Below are 24,638 nucleotides of genomic sequence, written 5' to 3'. Positions count from 1 at the left end.
TCCACCTGCTCTTCATCCCAGCTTTCCAAAGGGATGCCTTCGAAATGAGGCGTTACCCCTCTGGAAGTTTCATTCACTCTCTAACCAGGGACTGAAGACAGCTGCCTGGAATCTTAATACAGGGTGCAATGAGCAGTCAGAAAATACTAACTGGACAAATCCCTTTTCCTTCCTTTTTAAAAAATTTTTGGCCACGGCAAGCAGGATCTTAGTTCCCTGACCAGCGATTGAACCCGAGCCCCCTGCAGTGGAAGCTCAGAGTCTTAACCACTGGACTGCCAGGGGAGTCCCATGCCTTGTTTTTCCTGACTGATGACTTTATAATGTGAATTTACTATTCAAAGTGGAATTCCCAAGCCAGATACACCTGAATATAGAGACACAAAATGTGGCTTAGATTCATGCCTCTTACATTAGTCTAACCAGGAGCTGGCGGCGTGTTATTACATATCATGTGTTGTGTCTGCTCTAGCAACATGGGTCAAAAGTTATATTGAAACATTCTATGCACTTAAAACAAAGAGAAACAGGAAATTACTTGCCTTCGGAAGGCTGTTGGCACATGTCCTGGCACCCCGGGTTACTCTCTGCTCGGATGCACTCTCAGAAGTGTTTCCTCGAGGGCGGAGAGTCATCTTTCTGGATCTCAAACCCTTGAAGTCTGAATATTCCGTCGCTTCTTTCTCTTCCTGCTTCTTCACGGGCATTTCCACCCTTTCCTGCCTTGCTGTCTCCTCCGTCGCATCAGGCAAAGGCTTCTGATCCTCCTTCCCAGATCTCAAGTGCCGCCTTCTCTCTTGAACTTTGCCCCCAGAGGTAGGATTCTCGGCTCCGTCTTTTGGGCTTTGTAGCTTCATCTCTTGGGAGGTCTTCATGGACTTCTTTTCACTTCTCTTTATTTTCATCTTTCCTGCTGATATAAGAGACCCAGGTCTTTGCTCCTCTATATTGGTTTTAGTGGGGCGCCTGGTACGCAGGGACATTCCCTAAAAAAATTCAAAAGACATCCACAAAATGTCAAGAACGAGGAATACAAATCTTAAAACTCAACATGGAGAAAATCATTCGAAAGTGAACTCAAAGGGGAATTAATTGGAAAATTTTCCATTGGTTCATTTTCTAAGATGCCAGTAATCTAATCGAGTCAAGGGAGTGCCTGTCACTTGGTTCCAATGGAGAAATCACCATTTCTACTGATAAACCATAAGTGAGGAATTCAGTATAAATTCCAACCACAATGTCTGAATGTCATATACGTCAGTCTGATTATAACAAGCGTTAAAAGGGTATTCCAGGAGAATGCCCCATTATTCAGGTAGTAAATGAATTCCTAATCCTTTAACAATCATTGACAGAGCAGGACAGGAAAATCTCAATTTCTGGAATCGAATTTACAAGCTTCTCTATCTGACAACCTTGACAGTTATGGTCTGCCCAAGACACAAGCCCTGTGTAAATCGTTCTAATTGTTTCAATACTGATGCAGATACTACTTCTATCCAGCACTCCAGGTCTCGGTGTCTGAAACAAGGCAGGACTGAATTGCCCACTTTTTCTCGGCACAAAGTTCCACACCTTTGAAGATGAACACAACTCAGTCACTTCCCGAGAAGTTCTTGGCAAAATGTATAATAATAATTCTGACCAGTTATTTTCCCAAATTAGCCTATTCTCTCTAGAAATCCCCAAAGGATGCTTTACGAAGGTCTGCAGTTACTCAGTGTTGAATGCAGAACCCACGGGGAAAGGGTACCCACACATACATTCGGGTTATGTACAATTTATAGCAAACGTTATACCAGAATGGAGAGCGCCCACCCAAGATGACATGGTACGATTACATCACACGATTACATCACACCACCCATCACCTTATTTGAAGTGTGCACGTCTTCTCCTTGTGGATCCGTAGCTTCAGTTTTCAGGTCACTGGTGGGCGGGTGTCCCACGGGATTATTCCTTTGTGCCAAAATCCTCAGACTTCTCTTCTTCACTCCCGAGGGTTTGGGGGGCTCCCGTCTCTCCCTGGGGGCCGTTCTCTGCTTCTTCTGGAGGGGCTTCTCTTCCTCAGGGTCCTGTGCAGCCATCGTGGGACGTAGCCTCTTCCTGCCCACAACCCTTGCATCTTCTCCCAGTTTCCTCTTGGGGGACAGGGAGATGCAGCTTTCACCTGGTGAATTTACAGGGTCTCTGCTGCCCACAAGGTCTCCCATGAACCTTACTTTAGGGGCCCTGAGGACTCTTCGGGATATTTCTACAGGTCTTCTGTCTGCTGTTTGCTTTGGGGCTCTCTTAACTCCAGAAGCAATGCTTCCCAGTTCCTTGGCCTGATCTGGCTTTTGGAAGAGCTCTTTGAAACTGGCCAGATCTTCCAGGGGTTGGGCCTTTTCCTTAAATGTTCTTAGCCGACTCTTGACACAAATTACATTTTCTGCTGAGTCCAGGTTCTGCCTTGAAGTTTCCTTAAACACTTTGATATTGTTCTCATCACCTACTGGTTCTGTGTGTATGGTTTCCCCTGCTGTTTGGATGGGCTCTCTGAGTACTGAGAGCTCTTCTAGGTCTACTTTTCCCAGTGGTGCCCTGAGCCGCCTCTGTCTACTTGCTGACCTGGTGACTCGTTCGGCTGGTGGAGATTGGCAGGGCACTGCAGTGATTTTCACGTCACTCACCGGTTCTTTGGCCTGATCCGGCTTTTGGAAGAGCTCCTTGAAACTGCATGAGTCTTCCACAGGCTGGGTCTTTTCCTTAAATGTTCTTAGCCGACTCTTGATGCCCATTACATTTTCTGCAGGGTTGAGTTTCTGCCTTGAAGTTTCCTTAATCACTTTGCTGTCTTTTTCATCGCATACAGGCTCTCTCTGCATATCCCCTGGAGTCTGTGTGGGTTTCTTGGGCGCTGAGGGCTCTTCTACACCCACTTTCTCTGGCGGTGACTTCAGTCGCCTCTTTCTACTTGCTGGCCTGGTGACTGGTTCAGCTGGTGGAGACTGGCAGGGCACTGGAGCAATTTTAACATCGCTCACTGGTTCCTTGGCCTGACCTGGCTTTTGAAAGAGCTCGTTGAAACTGCACGAGTCTTCCACAGGTTGAGCCTTTCCCTTCAATGTTCTTAGCCGACTCTTGATGCCAATTACATTTTCTGCCGAGACCAATTTCTGCCTTGAATTTTCCTTAAACGCTTTGCTGTCTTTTTCATCACATACAGGCTCTCTCTGCATATCCTCTGGTGTCTGTGTGGGCTTTCTGGGCGCTGAGGGCTCTTCTACATCCACCTTCCCTCGTGGTGACTTGAGCCTTCTCTTTCTACCTGTTCGCCTGGTGACTGGTTCTACTGCTGGAGATCTATAGGGTCTTGTGGTGGTTTTCTCATTAGTCATTTGTTCCTCTGCATGATCTGGGGTTTGGAAAAGCTCTTTGAAGCCAGCCAGGTCTTCCAGGGGTGGGGCCTTTTCCTTGGGTGTCCTTGGCCACCTCTTGCTTCTAGTTACATTTTCTGCAGGGTCCAGCTTCTCTCCTGGAGCTTCCTGAGACACTGCAATGCCTCTGTCACCACCCTCTGGTTCTCTGTGTGAGTGTGTGGTTTCCCCTGGTGTTTGTTGAGGCTTCCTGAGAGCTGAGACATCTACCTGTACATCCACTTTCTGGGAAGGTGTCTTGAGACGTCCCTTTCTATTTGGTGTGTTGACTGGTTCTGGTTGTGGAGACTGACAAGGTATGTTGGTGTGTCTGTCACCAGTCATTGGTTCCTTGGCACGATCTGGGGTTTGGAAGAGCTCTTTGAGGCCAGCCAGGTCTTCCAGCAGTGGGGTCTTTTTCTTGGGTGTCCTTGGCCGCCTCTTACTTCCACTTACATTTTCTGATGAGTTCAGTTTCTGATGTGGAGTTTCCTGAAATGATTTGATGCTTTTATCATCATCTCCTGGTTCTCCCTCTGAGTGCCTAGTTTCCCCTGGTGACTGTGTCATTCTGCATGCTGAGAGCTCTGTCTCTATATCTGCTTTCCCCAGAGGTGTCTTGAGCCATCTCTTCGTATTGGTTGGTGTGACAATTAGCTGTGGTTGGGAGGACATGCAGAGCGTTTTGGGAGTTTTGACAACAGCCCTTGGTTCCTTGGCATGATCTGGGGTTTGGAAGAGCTCTTTGAAACCTGCCAAGTCTTCTAGAGATTGGACCTTTTCCTTGGGTGTTCTTGGTGGCCTCTTGCTTCCATTTACATTTTCTGCTGAGTCCAGTTTCTGCTTTAGAGTTTCCTTAGATAATTTGATGCTTTTATCACCATCCACTCGTTCTCTGTCTGAGTGCCTGGCTCCCCCTGGTGTCTGTGTGGGCTTCCTGGGCGCTGAGGGCTCTTCTACATCCACTTTCCCTCGTGGTGACCTGAGCCGTCTCTTTCTACCTGTTTGCCTGGTGACTGGTTCTACTGCTGGAGATTTATAGGGTCTTGTGGTGGTTTTCTCATTAGTCATTTGTTCCTCTGCATGATCTGGGGTTTGGAAAAGCTCTTTGAAGCCAGCCAGGTCTTCCAGGGGTGGGGCCTTTTCCTTGGGTGTCCTTAGCTGCCTCTTGCTTCCAGTTACATTTTCTGCAGGGTCCAGCTTTTCTTCTGGAGTTTCCTGAGACACTGCAATGCCTCTGTCACCACCCTCTGGTTCTCTGTGTGAGTGTGTGGGCTTCCTGAGTGCTGAGAGGTCTTCCTGCACAGCCACTTTCTGGGAAGGTGTCTTGAGACGTCTGGTCATGCTGGTTGATGTAACAACTGGTTCTGGTGGTGGAGACGGGCAGAGCATTTTGGGGGTTCTGTCCTCAGTCATTGGTTCCTTGGCTTGATGTGGAGTTTGGAAAAGCTCTTTGAAGCCAGCCAGGTCTTCCAGGGGTGGGGCCTTTTCCTTGGGTGTTCTTGGCTGCCTCTTGCTTCTAGTTACATTTTCTGATGAGTCCAGTTTTTCTTCTGGAGCTTCCTGAGACACTGCAATGCCTCTGTCACCACCCTTTGGCTCTCTTTGTGAGTGTGTGGGCTTCCTGAGAGCCGAGACACCTTCCCGCACAGCCACTCTCTGGGAAGGTGTCTTGAGACGTCCCTTTCTACCTGGTGTGTTGATTGGTTCTAGTTGTGGAGACTGGCAGAGCATTTTGAAGCTTTTGTCAGCACTCACTGGTTCCACTGTGTGATTTGGTGTTTGGAAGAGCTCTTTGAAGCCAACCAGGTCTTCCAGGGCTGGGGCCTTTTCCTTGGGTGTTCTTGGCCGCCTCTTGCTTCCAATTACATTTTCTGCAGGGCCCAGCGTTTCTCCTGGAGCTTCCTGAGACACTGCAATGCCTCTGTCACCAACCTCTGGTTCTCTGTGTGAGTGTGTGGGCTTCCTGAGAGCCGAGACATCTTCCTGCACAGCCACTTTCTGGGAAGGTGTCTTGAGGCATCTCTTGCTACTTGTTGGCATGTTGACTGCTTCTGCTGGTGGAGATTTATAGGGTACTGTGGTAGGTTTGTTATCAGTCATTGGTTGCTTTGCATGATCTGGGGTTTGGAAAAGCTCTTTGAAGCCAGCCAGGTCTTCCAGGGGTGGGGCCGTTTTCCTGGGTGTTCTTGGCCGCCTCTTGCTTCCAGTTACATTTTCTGCAGGGTCCAGTTTCTCTTCTGGCCTTTCCTGAGACACTGCAATGCCTCTGTCACCACCCTCTGGTTCTCTGTGTGAGTGTGCGGTTTCCCCTGGTGTTTGTTGAGGCTTCCTGAGAGCTGAGACATCTACCTGCACATCCACTTTCTGGGAAGGTGTCTTGAGACGTCTGGTCATGCTGGTTGATGTAACAACTGGTTCTGGTGGTGGAGACGGGCAGAGCATTTTGGGGGTTCTGTCCTCAGTCACTGGTTCCTTGGCTTGATGTGGAGTTTGGAAAAGCTCTTTGAAGCCAGCCAGGTCTTCCAGAGGTGGGGCCTTTCCCTTGGGTGTCCTTGGCCGCCTCTTACTTCCAGCTACATTTTCTGCAGGGTCCAGTTTCTGCTTTGGAGTTTCCTGAAACAATTTGATGCTTTTATCATCACCTGGTTCTCTGTGCATGGGCATAGTTTTCCCTGGTGTCTGTGTGAGTTTTCCGAGGGCTGAGGCATCTTCTACATCCACTTTCCAGGAAGGTGTCTTGAGCTGTGTGTTTGTCCTGGTGGGCGTGCCGACTGTTCCTGATCTGGGAGATTTACAGAGCATTTTTGTGGCTTTGTTCTCTGCATCCACTGCTTCCTTGGCATGAGCTGGGGTCTGTAGGAGACTTGGGATGTCCACCTGGTCTTCCTCAGCCTGTGTCTTCTGAAAGCTCGCGAGGGCGGTCAGGTCTGCTGCTAGTTCACACTTCAGCTCTGAAGCTCTTCTTGATCTCCTCACAGCTACCATCTTTTTGGAATTTTCTTTTGATTCCATGTGTTTTGTACATGTTTCACTTTCCTTCATGTCTCCCTCTAGCTTCTGCTCTGGTTGTGGTGCTTTCCTCAGACATCTTCCCAAGATGTTCTCAAGAGCGTCAGGTTTGGGGCCTTCGTGTTTACACTCTACACCTGGTGTCTGTGAGCGTTTGAGCCCCATGGACCTTCTAAACTTGTTTGCACTCGATGTTGTCTTTGGTGTCGTTGCCTCAGACGCTGGAGTTTTCATCTCAGCACCTGTTGTTTTATACACGTTCCTAGGAGTTTTCATAATACTTTCATTTATTTTAATACACTGGCGTCTTAAGGCAGGGCTCGCAGAACTTTGATCAGACAGCTCTTTTGGTGCATCTTGAGTCCTGGGAGACACATTCTGTCCTATAAGAAATTAAAACATGCATGATGAGTATATTCTGTGCACTGTGCGCCAATATGGTATTTTAGCCTCATAAGGTATTTAAGAGCCAATAAACCAGCCTCCCATCCATCTCAGGATACGAGGGTGCCTATGTGGCCATAAATTTGCCTGACATGAACCACACACAATTAAGAACAACGTTTTTGGGTGACACAGTGGGGTCATGCCTAGGCAGTGGTAAGGGTCTATGGGGATCGGATAAAAGAAAAACATTCCTTAGGCTGCCAGCCAGGTCTCAGTGAGCTGAACACACACATTTTTTTCATCAAATGTGAGAAACAGCTGTTTCATCTGCTGGACCATCAATGCAATAATATGGATTATACTTAGTGTGCTAAGGGTCCATGTTACACAGGAAACATCAATTCTTTAGCAACAGGAAGCATCTTGAGTGTAGCACACTGTCCCCTCTATGACAGAAACTCAGTGACCAGTGTAAATGAGAGAGAAACAGACTCACATCTCACTCTCATCCTGCAGCAGGTGCCCAACCAGAGATTAACAGGAGTACCTGCACGGTGCACACCTGCTGCCTTTCTCTTTGGTAATTGACAGCACTCTCCCATTTGAGTAATTTACATATAAGTATGATGAGAGATCGTTACATTTTCCTGCTTGTCAGCCTCTTTACTTATGCTAAATGAAGAAGGCCACGTGTACACACGTAGCTTACGGTTAGTTAACAGGCATGCCTTTCCGTGCAAGTCTCTGAAAGCCAGTGCTAGTTCAGCTGCTGATAGAAACCTCCCCTAAGAACAATGGGACAGGGAAGCTGGACATGGTACTTTATCAGGAATATCTGCCGTAGAGAAATAATACAGTAGCTGTTGTGAAAAAGGAAGACCATCTAACAGTTTCCACTGAAAAGATCAAAGTGCCAGGGGAAAAAAAGGAAACCAACCAGAATTTTCTGAAGCGCACAGCAGAGGTTTTTCTCCTGAATGAGGTACTGGAAGTTCTTTTCCAAGCAAATCCTCTGAATTTGAAAAAGTGGAGGGACACAGGCTCATCCTTTGTGGTTTCTCTTTCACTGGAGTCTTGAACATTTCAGGCAGCCCTGTTACATGAAAATAGCGGAAAAACAGTTAACAGACCGCTCATACCTGCAAATAAGCACGCCTGTCCTCACGTACAACAGAGGAAATGTCGGAAGGCAAACAACAGATCACTCCCTAGAACTTCTGCGAGACAGGGTCTCACAGGACAGGTTGATGCATCAGCTGTGAACCCATATTTTGAAGAGGGTAATGGGAAGTTAGACTCATATATGGCCTCTTCTCTTGGAAAGAAAATGGAATGAAGGAAGTCGATGTCCACCCTCTTCTAGAGTAAACTCCAGCTGTGAGCACTGGCCAGAGGACAGAGGCCGCCCTTCAGGGTCCCTCTCCACGCATCCCAAAATCTAGGGCCCTCATGCTCCTTCGATAAGTCCTAAGTTATGCACTACAAGAGTTTATGTACAAATACAATGTCCAAATTTTAAAAGTGAGGTAGGACTGCCCATCTTTAGTATTGTCAAGTAATAATATCACCATCTTTTCATTTGACCACCAAAAGGTAGTACTAACCTAATCTCAGAAAACAAACAAGCGAACCCATCTAGTTCTCTAAAGGGAAGATTTAAGTTTCTCAAACTCTTCATTCTCCTCCTGTTCTCCTTACTTTCTCATTCTGACATCAATGGACCAAAACGCTCTCTCAGTCTGGCAGCCGTCTGCAAATTGTTTGGGAAGCCTGTTCTGAAGGCACTCAAGCCAGGCAACTCACTTAAAAAGCTCATTCCTCTGCCACCATTCAGGCCTTACTTAAAATATCCAAGATTTAATATTTCATCACATATTAACATTTTGTCATAAAAGTACTCACACCGAGGGGTGGCCTTTGTTGAGTGTCTAGAAAACTGTTTTGAAGGAAGGCTGAGAAAATTTACCATCCCAGGTACTATTTAACTTCTGTTTATCTTATAAAAATTTGGGGGGAATTTGTCTTCCATGCTTCGTCACGTATATAGTCGTACACTCACGCGTGTGCATAATTCACAAGGATCCACAGGTACACATGTATCTGCGTTTTGGGTGGTAAAAGCTCAAATTGTTTTATATGCTGTCAGAACTCCAGCTATCACTGTTCTACATTTGTATAGTTTGCTTTTAAAAAGCTAATAAATATGTTGATCCAAATGCGAGTCTAATTGGAGGGTATCTTGCATGGGTTTTATAAGTGGTACAACAATTCTCCCATCTTAAAATCTGCCAGGAAATAAAAACAAGATTCCACCTAATGGATTCAAGTGTCACCTCCCTCCAGAGGTGCTCAGAATGGAAACCACTGGTCAAACAATGTAGCAGAAAATCCCAAACCCAGGGTCCTGCCGTGGTTCTAATCCAATACAAGTGTCAGCAGCGCACATCACACTTTTACTGAACACAGCAATACTGGCTCAACTATGAATGGTGCAAAGAAGCCTTTGTTTCATGAACCAGCTAAGCTACATGGAAGGAAAGGAAATCTTGAAGAAGCAAAATATCACTCAAACCAATTGCTCCAACTCTGGCAATTAGAAGAGCAAGGCTGCTTTCTTCACCATAAAGCCGCTGCCAACGTCGTATACCTGCGCTGCTCTCCCAGGTAAAGATGTGCATTTCCTGCCATACCTGCTTCCTACAGGCCACGTGACCCCAAATCGTCAGGGACCTGGCCTTGTTCTCCAGTCCAGCACCCTCTTCCTTGAATATCATGACCCTCCGAGTTGACTAGATTGTTTATCCTCCTGTCCCATGCACAGCAGATAAACAAACGTGATACACACCCATGTGGACCCACACAGGAGGATGAAAGGGTTCTGGTTCCTAAGAGCCATGGCTATGCTGTTACCTGAAAGATCTTCACTAAAGTCCATTGGTTTGTTGACCACGAAGTTGCTCAGCATCCTGTAGGGCCGAGCCAGCCCGTTCACTTTCTCGACGTGAGCTTTCCCTATTATTATGGTACAGGGAGAGTTTGCGTGGCCTGTGCTAAATTGATTGTGAACGATGCCAGTCAGCTTCTGGAAAACAGTCAGCAAATCAACAAAGCGTCAAAGCCTCAATCCACACTTAATGTATCCCTTAATCATATTATGTGTCAAAGAGCAATTCACATTGGAACACCTACCTTCGGAGTACTGGTTCTTCTTTGCCTTTTGCTCAGGGGTCTTGGAGGGCCACGTTTAACACCTTTGGTCTGGGTCTGCTTGGTACCAAGCTTTACCACGTCTGCCCACGATTTTGCCACTGTCACAGGGAAAAGATGTTGAGACTTTTCAAAACCGGCACTAACGAGAAAATCAACCTTGAAAGCTATCTGCTGGTACAACACTAACCAACTAAGTTGGCCTCAGAAGCGCCACTCCTCCTCTTGGAACAAATCATCTGTAAGATGCCATGTTGGCTTCGATCCACGGAAGCTCTCTTGGAGGGCAGGTTGCCACTTTTTCTCCCTCCTCTCTTGGGAGTATCTGTCTGATGTGGAGATGTGCCGTCGCTGGAGATGGAAGACGCCTTGGATGAGCTACGGCATCGGTCGGGTGCATCTGGAGAAGCGGGAGCAGCGTTAGGAGCTGGAGGCCTCACGAACGCATTCTGTGCAGTCGCTTCCAGACAGACTTCTGAAGACTCTTCTTTCCCTCCTGGCTGAGGCTGCTCCTGACAAGATTTAAATGTGCTTAAGAAACCTGACCACAAATATAACTTCTCTGTAGGTTCAAGATGACGGAGGAGGACGTGTGCTCACTCCCTCTTGCACGAGCACCGGAATCACAACTAACTGCTGAACAATCATTGACAGGAAGACACTGGAACTCACCAGAAAAGATACCCCACATCCAAAGACAAAGAAGCCACAATGAGACGGTAGGAGGGGCACAATCACAATAAAATCAAATCCCATAACTGCTGGGTGGGTGACTCACAAACGGGAGAACACTTATACCACAGAAGTCCACCTACTAGAGTGAAGGTTCTGGGCCCCACGTCAGGCTTCCCAACCTGGGGGTCTGGCAACGGGAGGAGGAATTCCCAGAGAATCAGACTTTGAAGGCTAGCAGGATTTGACTGCAGGACTTCGACAGGACTGGGGGAAACAGAGACTCCACTCTTGGAGTGCACACACAAAGTAGTGTGCGCATCGGGACCCAAGGGAAGGAGCAGTGACCCCATAGGAGACTGAACCAGACCTACCTGCTAGTGTTGGAGGATCTCCTGCACAGGCAGGGGGTGGCTGTGGTTCACCATGGGGACAAGGACACTGGCAGCAGAAGCTCTGGGAAGTACTCCTTGCGTGAGCCCTCCTAGAGTCCGCCAATAGCCGCACCAAAGAGCCCGGGTAGGCTCCAGTGTTGGGTCGCCTCAGGCCAAACAACCAGCAGGGAGGGAACCCAGCCCCACCCATCAGCAGACAAGGGGATTAAAGTTTTACTGAGCTCTGCCCAGCAGGGAGGGAACCCAGCCCCACCCATCAGCAGACAAGGGGATTAAAGTTTTACTGAGCTCTGCCCACCAGAGCAACACCCAGCTCTACCCACCACCAGTTCCTCCCATCAGGAAACTTGCACAAGCCTCTTAGATAGCCTCATCCACCAGAAGGCAGACAGCAGAAGCAAGAAGAACTACAATCCTGCAGCCTGTGGAACAAAAACCACATTCACAGAAAGATAGACAAGATGAAAAGGCAGAGGGCTATGCACCAGATGAAGGAACAAGATAAAACCCCAGAAAAACAACTAAATGAAGTGGAGATAGGCAACCTTCCAGAAAAAGAATTCAGAATAATGATAGTGAAGATGATCCACGACCTGGGAAAAAGAATGGAGGCAAAGATTGAGAAGATGCAAGAAATGTTTAAGAAAGACCAAGAAAATTAAAGAACAAACAAACAGAGATGAACAGTACAATAACTGAAATGAAAAATACACTAGAAGGAATTAATAGCAGAATAACTGAGGCAGAAGAACGGATAAGTGACCTGGAAGACAGAATGGTGGAATTCACTGCTGTGGAACAGAATAAAGAAAAAAGAATGAAAAGAAATGAAGACAGCCTAAGAGACCTCTGGGACAACATTAAACGCAACAACATTTGCACTGTAGGGGTCCCAGAAGGAGAAGAGAGAGAGAAAGGATCAGAGAAAATATTTGAAGAGATTATAGTCAAAAACTTCCCTAACATGGGAAAGGAAATAGCCACCCAAGTCCAGGAAGCACAGAGAGTCCCATACAGGATAAACCCAAGGAGAAACACGCAGAGACACATAGTAATCAAACTGGCAAAAATTAAAGACAAAAAAAAAATTACTAAAAGCAACAAGGGAAAAATGACAAATAACATACAAGGGAACTCCCTTAAGGTTAACAGCTGATTTCTCAGCAGAAACTCTACAAGCCAGAGGGAGTGGCATGATATATTTAAAGCGATGAAAGGGAAGAACCTCAACCAAGATTACTCTACTTGGCAAGGATCTCATCTGGATTCGACAGAGAAATCAAAAGCTTTAAAGACAAGCAAAAGCTAAGAGAATTCAGCACCACCAGGCTTCCTATTTATTTTATATTGGAGTATAGGTGATTAACAATGTTGTGTTAGCGTCAGGTGTACAGCAAAGTGATTCAGTTATACATATACATGTATTTATTCTTTTTCAAATTCTTTTCCCACTTAGGTTATTAGAGAATACTGAGCAGAGTTCCCTGTGCCATGCAGCAGGTCCTCGTTGGTTATCAATTTTAAATATAGCCATGTGTACGTGTCAATCCCAAACTGTTTAAATCTGGAAGCACCAAACGTTTCAACCAGTGTCTGTCAAGTATATGGTAGAGTTGGGAGTCTACCTCTCTCACTTAAAAAAAAAAAAAAAAAAAAAGTGGGGGTTGGGGGAAGGAAGCACCAAACAAATCTTAATTGGGGTATTTCAGGTGGAAAGATGAAAGGAACTTGCTCATGAGTGAGGCTCTTATCTAAGTCCAAGGAAACACCGTCCATGGGAATTTAACCACCTTTGATCTGCATGGAAAGATAGCCACTCACTTCCAGGAGCCCATATAAAAGGGAAGGAAAGGAGACATACCTCCCACGCCTGTTAGTGTGAAAGGAAATTAAAGACTTCCCAGGCCCTCTGATGAAGGCGAGCTGTGGGCCAACACCTTTCTAGAGATCTAAGATCACAGCCTAGGGTAGGTGATGAAAAATTGTGAAGAGCTGATGATGAAAATAATGGCTGTGCTGCCGTCCAAGATTTTTCTTTTCACCTTGTAATTCTAAAAGGGGAAAACACCAAAACCTTACAGTCCTGTGTCATGATGCCTCCAGATTCTTTCCAAATGTATTTACTATAACCCTAGCATGACCACCTGGCTCTGCAAATGTGGTCAGCAGGAGGCCTCTGCAGAGAAGGAAAGTCCTGAGGACCCACCTGTGCTCAGTCACCCTCGGCCGTGGTTAGGAACCCAGGTGTTCATTTCCCAACACCCACATGAATGAGCTCTCACAGAGACTTTTATATTTTTACTTTGTTATTAGAAAGAAAAAGGTGTTCATTTTCATTCTACTAGTGTGAGGGGTTGGAAAGAATATGGACCAAGGATGTGCGCTCTCATCAGACCCGAAGGGGGGACCAGTGGGTAAACTCACCTTGATGATTTTCTTCAGGACGGTTGGCGTGTGGGTGACCAGAGACCGTCTTTGCTTTGGTGTCTCTCCTCTTTTGAGAGGTGTGTTAGGAGGTAAGTTTTCATCGAATAATTCAGGTCTCAGGCAACCACCAAAGGACACCCGCCTCCTCTTCAGGGACACCCCATCCATCTTATCTAGAGGAATGGGTAGAGACGTGGAGAGGGCAAAGGAGAACCACACCATAGGTGTGAGTTGTTTCCATTTACCATTAAAGACAAACTTACTGTAAATTCACTGAAACCTGGCACCTCACACACCTTTACTCTCTTGTGATGTTGACAAAGGTGATGTTGCTTCAAGAGCTCAGGAAAGATCCAGGACAAACCACTAAATGCCAAGTCCCAACCTGACAGGACAAGGGCTTTCTTTAAACATTGACAAGTCCTGTGCGGACAGAGCTTAATAAAAGGAGTGGCCTGGAGCAGTGGATCCCACTTTGGAGCAGGGGGATGATGCGGATGAGGCTTCAGCAGTGGCCTGAGAAAGCTTTTCCAAGAGACTCACACTTGGGTCTCACTCAGACCTACCCAGTGAATAGAATCGAGCTGGAAATGTCTCCTGGTGATATTGACAGAAGGGCAATTCATGCGTCCCAAGCCCCACTACCCATCTTTGAGAACCACTTGTCAACATAAACCCTTGCGCCCCTTTTGAGGCGCCCCTTTTGTAAGACTTGTGGGAACCCCGTGACTGACGTGCGTGGATCTACTTTCAGAGCCGCACACCCCTGCCCTGGGGGCCCCCGAGGAGCGTGGGAGGCCCTGGAGCTACCACGCCTGCTCCACGGGCCACATCTCTGCCACCCATGGGGTGCCATTAGGTTACTGGCTTCCCCATTTGCAAAAGGAAGATAACAAAACTCCTGTCCCCCCGTGGGCCCTCCTGCTGCCAGAGTAGAGGATGGGAAATGAGTGTCTGAAAGGCACGTAAAAGAACACCTGGCACGTAAACCCATGGGGATGGGGCAGGTGTGCTCTAAGAGCCACCCCACGTGAAAAGATTTCCAAGGGATTTCCACTGACTTATTCTAGAGGATCAAACTCACAGGATAAAAGAGCTTATAGTTCAGAATTAAACTCCTGTGAAAAGCAATTATGCTTATGCTTATTCTCCTTTGTTTTATGGTAGACAGAAGAATCAAATATGTTTTTGGACCACCTTATCTCCTTAGACCTCCTGCTAATTCTTCCCTAATAACCAGCACTTCCTCTGGGTGGTTGGTTATCTGGGTCTTCACGCAAATCTATGAGTAGATGATGAATATGTGCCTTTACGTGCCTCACAGAGCTAATCATTCGTGAATAAAGGAAGGTCCCACTAATTCATACCTAGACATAAGGTAGGTGTAAATTTGGGGGGGAACATAAATTTACAGTTAAATAAACTTACTCGTGGAATCGTCGAAGCTGCTGCCGTCAGCCGAGCTAAGACCGGCTAACCCAGGGCACACCGGATCAGCTGCCACGCCCAGCTTCTCAGGCTTGTTGAGAAAATCGCTTTGAATCTTCCTTTCAACTTGAGGGAACAATGGAGCTGAAATTGTCTGATGCAGAATCTCTGTTTCTGTTCTCAGATCGTCAACATTTGTAGGAATCCTCTTCCTCTTTCTGGGGCAAAGTTTTTCTGGTGTATTTCCCAAACTCTCAACTTTAATGGGCGTTTGAATTCTAGGTAAGAACTTCCGAGGAGGAAACGTTTTATTATCTGCCCTGGAGCCTTCACTTTGATCTAGGTTCAGGGATGCACCACCATTGACAACACTCAGGTCTTCACTCCGCCCACTCCGTGAGGGACTTTGTTGTGAATCTCGTGTGGGGGTCGTGGTTTTCAGTGTCTCTATCTCTGTGCAGAGGCTGCTGGGACTCCTGGTCTCCTTGGGGGTCTGAAATGCCTCCTCATCACTCCTCTTTCCCTCAGTCTGGCTACTTCCTCGTTCTCCTGAAGCAGGGTCTGCCTTAATTTGGGGGCTTTGGCCCGATTTGGGTCTGGATTTATGTGAGACCAGAGTCTCACTCTGTAAACCACCAGTGCTTTCTTTTTCTGTTGTGCAATGACTCTGTGATCCTGATTTTCTGCGATTCTGTAGAACATTGACTTTTCCTGATTTCACATCTAACTCCACCTTCATTGACTCATAAAGCTTCTTAAAGGGAGACTCATTTTGGTCACTACCCTTAAGACACTTTCTAGAGGAAAAAGCCTTCAGCTCTCCATTACTGATCCCGAATGTTACACTGGAACCTTCTTGAGAATCCCCAGCAGTGGGAGCTGTTGCATTTCTGCCGTTACCTCCCGGACGTTCTGAGGAATGAACGCTGTTAGGTGTTTTCCCAGCAACAGGCTCTTCTGAGCCACCTGAGACAATACCAGCTCCTGTGACATTCTTCCCATCCACCACAGGCCTCCCTGAAGCAGCTTCTTCCGTGAATTTTGAACGGGCACTGGAATCTTGAACGTTTCCATCTTGACAATGAGTTATGAAATAAGAAGCAGAAATTCGAGATTTTCTCAATGATTAACATGGGCAATATTCACATTTTAGAATTATTTCAAATTGTCTTAAAAACCTAGCTTTCCACTTAGCCTACAAATTTCTTAATGTCCAAAATGTATTATGAGGGTATTCTGGTACTAGTTCCATGATGAAAATAAATAAATCACTTTAGCCTCCCATACCTCCTATAACCAACAGGAGACACCCAATGCTATCAATCTGCTCCGAATTAGGGGGACAACTGAGCATGACAACTCATCTCTCCATGGACCCTCCAACAAGCATATGGCACCACCCATACATCACCTGTGAGAAAAGTTAACTCAGGTGTCTGCCTATGTCTGTCCCTTCCTTGCCACAAAGCTACACAGAGAACAGATCTTACAGGATCCCAGACAAAACCAAAAATCTACTAACCAAGGGTGGAAGGGAAGCTAGATCTTGAGATCCGACACAAAGGCTCCTGTGAATTGGCAGATAAGAACAGTCCTTTAGATGCCTTTTCAAATACCGACAGTCATACTTACTAAAATGTTCTTCCTGTTGATGACCTTCTCCACCCAACTGTTCTTAGAGAACTTTCAGAGACTCCGAGAAACGAGCCCAACACATTGGGCTGGTACTCGTAACACAAGCATTTCTCAGTTGATTGTTTAAAAAGATAGTAATAGAATAAGAAACAAACTTGAAGATTAAAATTGCTTAAATTGAATCTCAGTGACTTTTTATAACTTCTTTGAACTTCTATGAAAGAAGAATCAAAGCTAAAAGTAAACATCATCCACACTCAGTATCTGGGAACCTACCAAGGGCACAGAATTATTGACTTTACACTGTTTTATCAGAAGTTGGCTACAGGACCTGTGGGTGAAGTGGGGCTCCACTTAGCATGTGTGTTCATTGCTGGCAGATACTAAGGGTTTATCTGAAAGCCCAGAAGTTAAGGCAAAAGCGAAAACAATGCACCCAGAGGCCCTGTACCCTCAGAGCATGGGGCTGGGATGCAGCCCTCCCGCTGGGCCACCTTCACATTCCTTCCCAGGCAGCTTTTTAGAGGTGAGGAACAACTACAGAATAACACAGATGTAAGATATAAAAGTCCAATATTGTTTCAAAGGAGGAAAAATAATATCCTCTGAACTATTAGGGGGGAAAATCACAAAATATATCCAAAGGCAAGTACTTCCACTTCTTTCTTTAATCAATTTCCGATATCTTGGTATTGAATACGCTGCTTCTCAAACTTCCCATGTGAGGGCTCGGTTTCTAACTTCCAATCTCAAGTTGACAAAAGGAATCATATGACTGAACAATAAAAATGAATTAAAATTTAAAAATGTGTGCAAAATACAAGCCCATATTTTTTGTACTATAATATCCAATAGCCATAAAAATCACTGTCAAATAACATGTTCTAAGTATTCAACTTCAATATTTACATTATCACAATCCAGAAAACGAACAGGTCATAGGCTACTGGGCCCTCTTATCTCACCCATAGTCCAGCTTTTTGGTTGGTTTCCTTATACCTTCTAACAAGTTAGAAGCAGCGTTGGTTGGTGGGTGGGATACCTCAAAAGCTAGCTTTCCCCCAAAGCTGATGAGTAGGGTTGACATTAAAGTTAGTCCTCTGGGGAAGCAAGGGCACATGGCAGGAGCAGGGAACTTCAAGTGCAGAGCCCACTGCTGATTTCAGGAGTATCTGTGCTAAGACTCTTAGGCCAGGGAATTCCAACCAGGTCAGAAGAGAATAGCTTGAGTAGCTTCATAAGAAGTAAGAAGGATAGGAAGTCTCAGGATTAACCCAGAACCTTCTAAGTCCTACTAAATCTCCCAGGATGGGCCCAGACTGCATTTTAATAAGGTGGGCCATTTGGAATACGTTTTCTCCACTGATAGACCCAGGGCAGTAACTCTCCTCCAGGGTCGTGGGCCATCTGTCTGTCAAAACTGGGAAGCATCATCGGTACCTACCACTCTGCTGTGATTATGGTGGATGAATAAAGACCGATGAGTACAATGGGACAGAACCTGAGCTGCCAGATCATGTGGTTCTGGAATCTGAGTTCTGCGTCAGGGTTGCCCTGACCAAAGGTTTGCAAAATCATACTGCGAGATACTTTAGGAGACTTTGGGCCCAAAGTGTAACACCTAGGACTCTCAGTTTGAATAAGAGAGGAAGGATAGTTTAAATTATCTTAATATATCTAAGTTCAACTTGTTTCACTACCTTAGCGACATTTTCCTACTAGAACTGGTAAGTCGTTCTCCCTTGTGAGAAATCAGTGACAAAGTGCATGTAAATGATTTCATATCATCATGCAAAAGAATCAGAGCCCAAAGTTCCATAATATCCCCCCATCACCTGTTCCCATCTTTGTCCTGGAAATTCAGGCGACTTGCTTCCATTCTGATGACTTTCATTTTCATACCTGAAGTGCACAGAATGAATGACAGGCACATATTCAGATTAAAGATTTGTAACCAATGATAAAACTTCCACATCTGACTAATGTCCAAGGAGCAAGGAACAAAGATCAGGTTTTATTCAAGATATTACCTTGTTCATGGAAAGAAATCGGGAAAGTGTTTTTATGCTAAAAACTTGGGTAAATTCTTTTCTTTGGGAACACCACGGTCAGAGGTTGGGACCAGATTAAATTTCTGAACGCTGACTAGTCTGCAAGATTCAACAACTTCCCTGAGCACCTCCTGTGTCGGAACCAACTGCACAAGAGAGCAAAACCCGGTGTCTGCCAGTTTTTGTTTGTGGAAATCATCTGATGGCTTGGAAGGTCAACCAGGAAGCTGGGTGGCATCTGACACCTTTATCACTCTGTGATGTCACTCACCGCAGGGTAACCACAGAGCTCTACTTTAAGATCACTATGATCTTTTCAGCTTCCCACTTACTCCATCTGTATCTGAACAAAGACAGGCACATTTTAGGAAGACGCAAAGATATTTAGCAAGAGACATGGTTGTTCTAACAGACCTCAGGTTGTTCTAACATGGTTAGACATGGTTGTTCTAACAGACCTAATCCATTCACAGAAACTTTTATAACACATACTGAACTCGGGTACCTCGGTGAGACAGCCTGATTCGAATTTAGATGCCATCTAAGCTCTGAAGCAGCCAAGTGTCTGGAATTGTTTCTCATGGTACCGGAGTTCTGAATCAAGCCCTTCTTCCTATGACCATAGTCCTAGTCTTTCTTGGAGGTATCTTGTCATCTCAACTAATCTTAATTTGAGCAGCGTCTCATTTGGGGGACATATTTCTGTTCTCCATTCCTCATCAAATATTTCCTACCTAGAAATAATATTTATTTCTCTATCTAATAAATATAGGAAGCAAAAAACTGACAAAGTTAAAAAACAAAAAGAAAAAAACAATCTTCAATGCGTGATTCCAGCTTACCTGTCCAGGTAACTAAGAATCGGGGGAAAAATTTACTAGGATTCTAGAGTGAGGAATTTGAATCTGATGGACCTACACAGATGGAGCACTCCACCCAGAAGCTGTGGGACACACATTTTTTCCAAACACCCACGACAGATTAGTAAAAATTTAGGCATATCTGATCATAAAAAGCAAGCTCTGACTCATTTCAGAAACTGGAAATGACTCAAATATCCATCCAGAATGAATAAATTGTGTATAATTGTGTATGTAACTGTGGATCTTATTTCAGTGAAATCCTTAAGCAGTGAGAAGGAACAAACTGGGATGAATCCATCCATCCTATCCATGCTATGAATCCCACAACCGTAAAAGCAGAACTCAGTTACTACTTTATGGAGTTTAATAAAGGCAGACAAAACCATAGCAGTTAGAGATGCATGCTTAGGTAGTAGAACTCTAAAGACTTTCATGCTATCAGAAAAGCCACATTAGTGGTTTACTTGGTGCGGGGAAGAAGTAATGATTAGAAGATGCATGAAAGAAACTTCCGGAAATGCTCTGTTTATGACTTGGGTGGTGTATTAGTTCTATAACAAAATGCCACACCCTGGGCAGCTTAAACAAGAGAAATTTATTTTCTCACAGTTCCAGAGGCTGGAAGTCCAAGATCAAGGTGTCGGCAGGGTTGGCTTCCCTGGGGCCTCTCTCCTGGGCTCCGGCCGCCCTCTGCTGCCGCTTTGCATGGCCATCCCTCTGAACACCTGCTCCCCTGGCTTCTGTGTCCTAATCTCCTCTTCTTATAAGGACACCACTGGGATTGAATTAGGACCCAGCCTAATGGCCTCATTTTAACTTAATCATCTCTTTCAAGGTCCTATTTCCAAAGACAGCCACATTCCGGGGAGCTGGGGGGGGGGGTCAGGACTTCAACTTGGGAATTTAGGGAGAGCACAATTTGGTCCATGACAGGTGATGCTCACAAGACTGGTCACTTCATGGTAAGCTGGGTCATACATCTCGTTTTGTAACTTTCTCTACGAGTGTATTTTACTTTACAATAAAAAAAGTAAAATGAATGCAGTTTCACAACACTTGCAAGCAAATGAAACTCCTTTAGGACCTGGCCACCTTGGCATAGTTACGTGCTCTCAAATCTTTGAGCTGGAGCACACAATAAACCTCACCTGCCATTCCTTCTAGATCCATATGAATTTAGATAAAGACTGTTGGGAATGGCAACCTCAAACATGCTGACATTCACCCGCATTACAGAAGGATCACTGATGAATTGTGAGGCTAGTTTTTTGTGGATCAGAAGGTCTATTTATTTTTAGCCCATTTCTTACCTACCTGAAAGACCGATCAACAACAGTTATCACATCTCCATGTTTTAGCTGTACAGGTTTATCAAAAGTAGATCCATTTACTTGTGTTGGATTTGTGGAACTGAAATTAAATAATATTGCCTACAAGTAGAAAAGAGAGGAAAACATGTAAACTGATAAATGGATACAAAGTGAAAAGTTTTAAAAAACAGACTTCCAAAAACCCACTCACCTCCTGCTCATTGATTTCAATTTTGCAGTGTTGTTTGGACACTACGGGAAGCTGAATACGAATGTCACACTCGATACCCCTTAATTCAAAAGAATAAAGATTTCTTAGGTTGCTGCAATTTAAAAAACTTACATCAGTGATTCAAAATAAAACAGCATCTGACTCTATGTTTGATCTGTAAATGTAATGACATAAAGGAAAGACAAACTGGGCAATGTAAATGATCTTTGCATTTTGCCCACAATTTTTATAAGTACTGTATAAGCAACTATTTTAAATCATTAAAACTTAGAGTACTTAAACATAATTATAATGGAAAATATTAGAATACAAAATTGAATTGCCTTTCACTAAAATATCTATGCTTATAAGATCCAACTAAAGGAGTACTTTACATCAATTTGGAGAATACTTATTGTTTGTACTCTGTGTTTTTTTTTTCCCCCTATAAAAAAGGTTTATGGGGCTTCCCTGTGTGGCGCAGTGGTTGAGAGTCCACCTGCCGATGCAGGGGACACGGGTTCGTGGCCCGGTCCGGGAAGATCCCATATGCCGCGGAGCGGCTGGGCCCGTGAGCCATGGCCGCTGAGCCTGCGCGTCCAGAGCCTGTGCTCCGCAACGGGAGGGGCCACAACAGTGAGAGGCCCGCGTACCGCAAAAAAAAAAATAAAAAAACTATATTATTGGGACTTCCCTGGTGGTGCAGTGGTTAAGAATCCGCCTGCCAATGTAGGGGACATGAGTTTGAGCCCTGGTCCAGGAAGATCCCACATGCCTCAGAGCAACTAAGCCCGTGCGCCACAACTAATGAGCCTGCGCTCTAGAGCCCGCGAGCCACAACTACTGAAGCCCGCGAGCCTAGAGCCCGTGCTGCGCAACAAGAGAAGCCACTGCAATGAGAAGCCCGCGCACCGCAACAAAGAGTAGCCCCCACTCGCTGCAACTAGAGGAAGCCCGTGCGCAGCAACGAAGACCCAGCGCAGCCAAAAATAAATAAATAAACTACACTATTAACTGGCAGAGTCACAAGCCTCCTATCATTACAGACACTAATCTACAAGCAACAACAAATTATCTAGATGCAACCTGTCTTTTTACAGAAAACTAACATCAGCAGGAAGCAGCTGAAGGGAGAATTCCCAAACCCACACAGAAACTAATCAAAGACGCCCTTAACAAGGCTCTTTGGGTCTCTGGTGTTCCTGTTACCATCCTGTGGTTTTACACGTTTGAACAGACCGTATGCCTCCTCTCCGTACTCAATACGAACCTCTGGAGTCTAAGTATATCCCTTCCTACCTGTACCACGACCAAACGCTTACGAGTGGGTTTCTGGATTATAAGATCTCGCATAAAAATACACTTAATCACTACAGTATAATAACAGAATTACTGCTATTTGGTACCAAAATGTTTTTTGTTTTTCCCTTTTGAAGAGAGTGGAAGCTGTGGAAAGTGAACAGCTACTTTAAGCCAAAGGAGAGAATTTGATTTTTAGGCATCGGAACATCCCAGCGAGAGAGAGAAAAAGACTATCTCATTAGAACTGAGACTCTGTTTGGCAGGAGGCTGCCATCAGGAATCACTACAGATCAATGGTTCTTAACCTCAGTGCTGTTGACATCTGGGGCCAGCTAGTTCTCTGCAGTGGGAGCTGTCCTGTGCCTTGCAGGCTGCTTGGCAGCAACCCTGACCTCTGCTCCCTGACGCCAGTGGTGTGTGCCTCCCACATTATGACATGAAAAACATGTCTCCAGACTTTGCCAAATAGCTCCTGGGGGGCAATACGGCTCTCAGTTGATAACCACGGCTGCATACTGATTCCAAACTCAATTTTCCAGCTGATGTCATGACTGGACAATTGCCAGAGTGCTAAACAGTGATCACCTCTCATATGCCAGGCCCCATACCAGACACCGAGTACCTAATTATTAACTAGACAGTCCCTGTCCTCGGGGAGCTTAGTAGTGAGACAGACAAACCACAGCCTCATCACCATGTGTGGGGTTAGGAAGGACAAGAGCAGGGCTCAGTAAAGGCTTCTTCTCAGGTAACATGGATCCTGTCTCTGAAAGTTGTAAAGCAATCAGTCACGTAGGAGGGTAGAGAAATTCCAGAGATGAAAGTTCGAACTGGCTAAAAGCACCAAGGTGAGAAAGAGCTTGAAGTGTGGTGGAACATGGCAGGAGGGGGGCTGGTAGGAGGATGGGTTGTGGGTAGAAGGGGGTCAGGGTTCCCCAGGGGGGGGTAACTTATCCATCACATGTTAGAAAAGGAGAGGGGGTGTGATTAATGGTGCCTGTGACACAGGGACCAGAGTTACTGCCACCAACACCAAGGCAACAAGAGAAGTTCTCAAAACACAACCAGAAGGACTTTCCTTCCCATTTCCATTTTTCCAAAAAGACCAACAAGCCATACAGATTCCTTCCTTCACTTGTTCAATAATATCCCCCAGCAGCCAAGGAATGCCCAGTTTGCAGAGATTTCGGATGAACACAGTGGCTTTCTAAAGACAGTCTGAAGTGAAGCAGGATTTGAGAATCCTTTACATTTTTCTCCAGTTATATTTTTATCAAATCAATTAAAAAAGTTTTGTTTGACTGAAAAAACACAACTATGTAAACACTGTCTTCGAATTCTGTTGCATAATAAACAACCAGTAGCATTGACAATACACAGGAAGTCCTGAGCCAGCTCGAGGGCTGACTGCTCCTAGAGCTGTGTATCTCGTCTGTTGATCTCTGGTTAGTAATATTGAGGGGTTTTTTTTAAGCTAAATTGTCTAAATTGTCCGCGGGTGGGCAGGGCTCACCTTCCGAACAAGCAGGTATGAAGGCTCAGTGGAAAGTGGGGGCCGTCGACCCCGCTCCTTTTGATGGTAACGAGGCGTCTTGAAGGACCCATTTTCTAAACAAGAATTTTGACTATAATCCGTACCGGAAGGTCAGGCATCAAAAGGTTTGCTGAAGCAGACTTACAAGCAATCCTTTGACTGCACTTTTACACGCCACTGACAGAATAACAAAAATAAAACACACAGGGGGTGAGGGTTATTCTAAAGCAAAGAGCTAAGAAGTTACTTGTAAGCGACCAACTGGGGTCGCGTGTACTATTCACCGCTGCCCCTGCCGCCCCGACCCACGCCTTACCTGACCCCGGTGGAAGCCCCAGCCAGGCCCGGGGCGGCCTCCACCACCCAGCGCCTCCCAGAGACCTGCGTCCAGGACGCCGCCCGCCAGGCTCTTGGCTCCCGGGAGTTCCCACCGAGACCCCACGCCAGAGCCCAGGACGAGCCGGGCCAAGGCCGCGCTCCGGCGCTGGCCCCCGCATAGCCCGAGTGGTCCACGCGGCCTCCGGCCCCGCCAGCTGCCCCCGCCCCCGGAGCTCCCCGGCCGCGGCTCACCCAGGACGAGTCTCCCGGGGCGACACCAGTGGTTCCGCCGCTCGTCGGCGAGCAACCCGAGTCCGCACCGGGAGGGGCCGGCGACGCGTCCACCTCCGCTGCAGGGACCGGGCCTCAGTCCTCCGGCCCGCCCCTACCTTCGCCGTGGCCCCAATCCCCGCTCTCCCCGCCCTCGCCCTCGCCGGTGGCCCGCTGGCCCTGCCAAGAGACGTCCCGGAGGTGCCCGGCGTTAGAGG

The 24,638-nt window shown here is 46.1% G+C and overlaps 1 protein-coding gene across 2 annotated transcripts; it reads right to left on the bottom strand.

The window, feature by feature from the left end:
* Window positions 1-379: 379 nt before the first annotated feature.
* MKI67 (marker of proliferation Ki-67) lies at window positions 380-24,487 on the bottom strand. 2 transcript variants are annotated; one of them, XM_081252775.1, is made up of 14 exons: window positions 24,403-24,487; window positions 23,812-23,991; window positions 20,997-21,075; window positions 20,790-20,905; window positions 18,397-18,463; window positions 16,449-16,494; window positions 14,927-16,000; window positions 13,496-13,671; window positions 10,195-10,516; window positions 9,987-10,105; window positions 9,708-9,879; window positions 7,735-7,890; window positions 1,872-6,793; window positions 380-986 (listed from the first exon to the last, which is right to left on the bottom strand). In XM_081252775.1, exons 2-14 carry the CDS (start codon window positions 23,901-23,903, stop codon window positions 504-506), a joined length of 7,824 nt encoding a protein of 2,607 aa, XP_081108901.1. In that variant the 5' UTR covers window positions 23,904-23,991; window positions 24,403-24,487; the 3' UTR covers window positions 380-503. The 2 variants fall into 2 exon arrangements, with proteins under 2 accessions (XP_081108901.1, XP_081108902.1); XM_081252776.1 differs by having other exon boundaries at window positions 23,812-23,996; window positions 24,403-24,481.
* Between the last annotated feature and the right edge of the window lie 151 nt (window positions 24,488-24,638).

Source organism: Mesoplodon bidens, assembly GCF_964165515.1.
Source record: "Mesoplodon bidens genome assembly, chromosome: 1".
NCBI lineage: Eukaryota > Metazoa > Chordata > Mammalia > Artiodactyla > Ziphiidae > Mesoplodon > Mesoplodon bidens.
The sequence above is the reverse complement of the archived record's forward strand: the minus strand, read 5'-3'. Positions and strand labels throughout refer to the sequence as shown.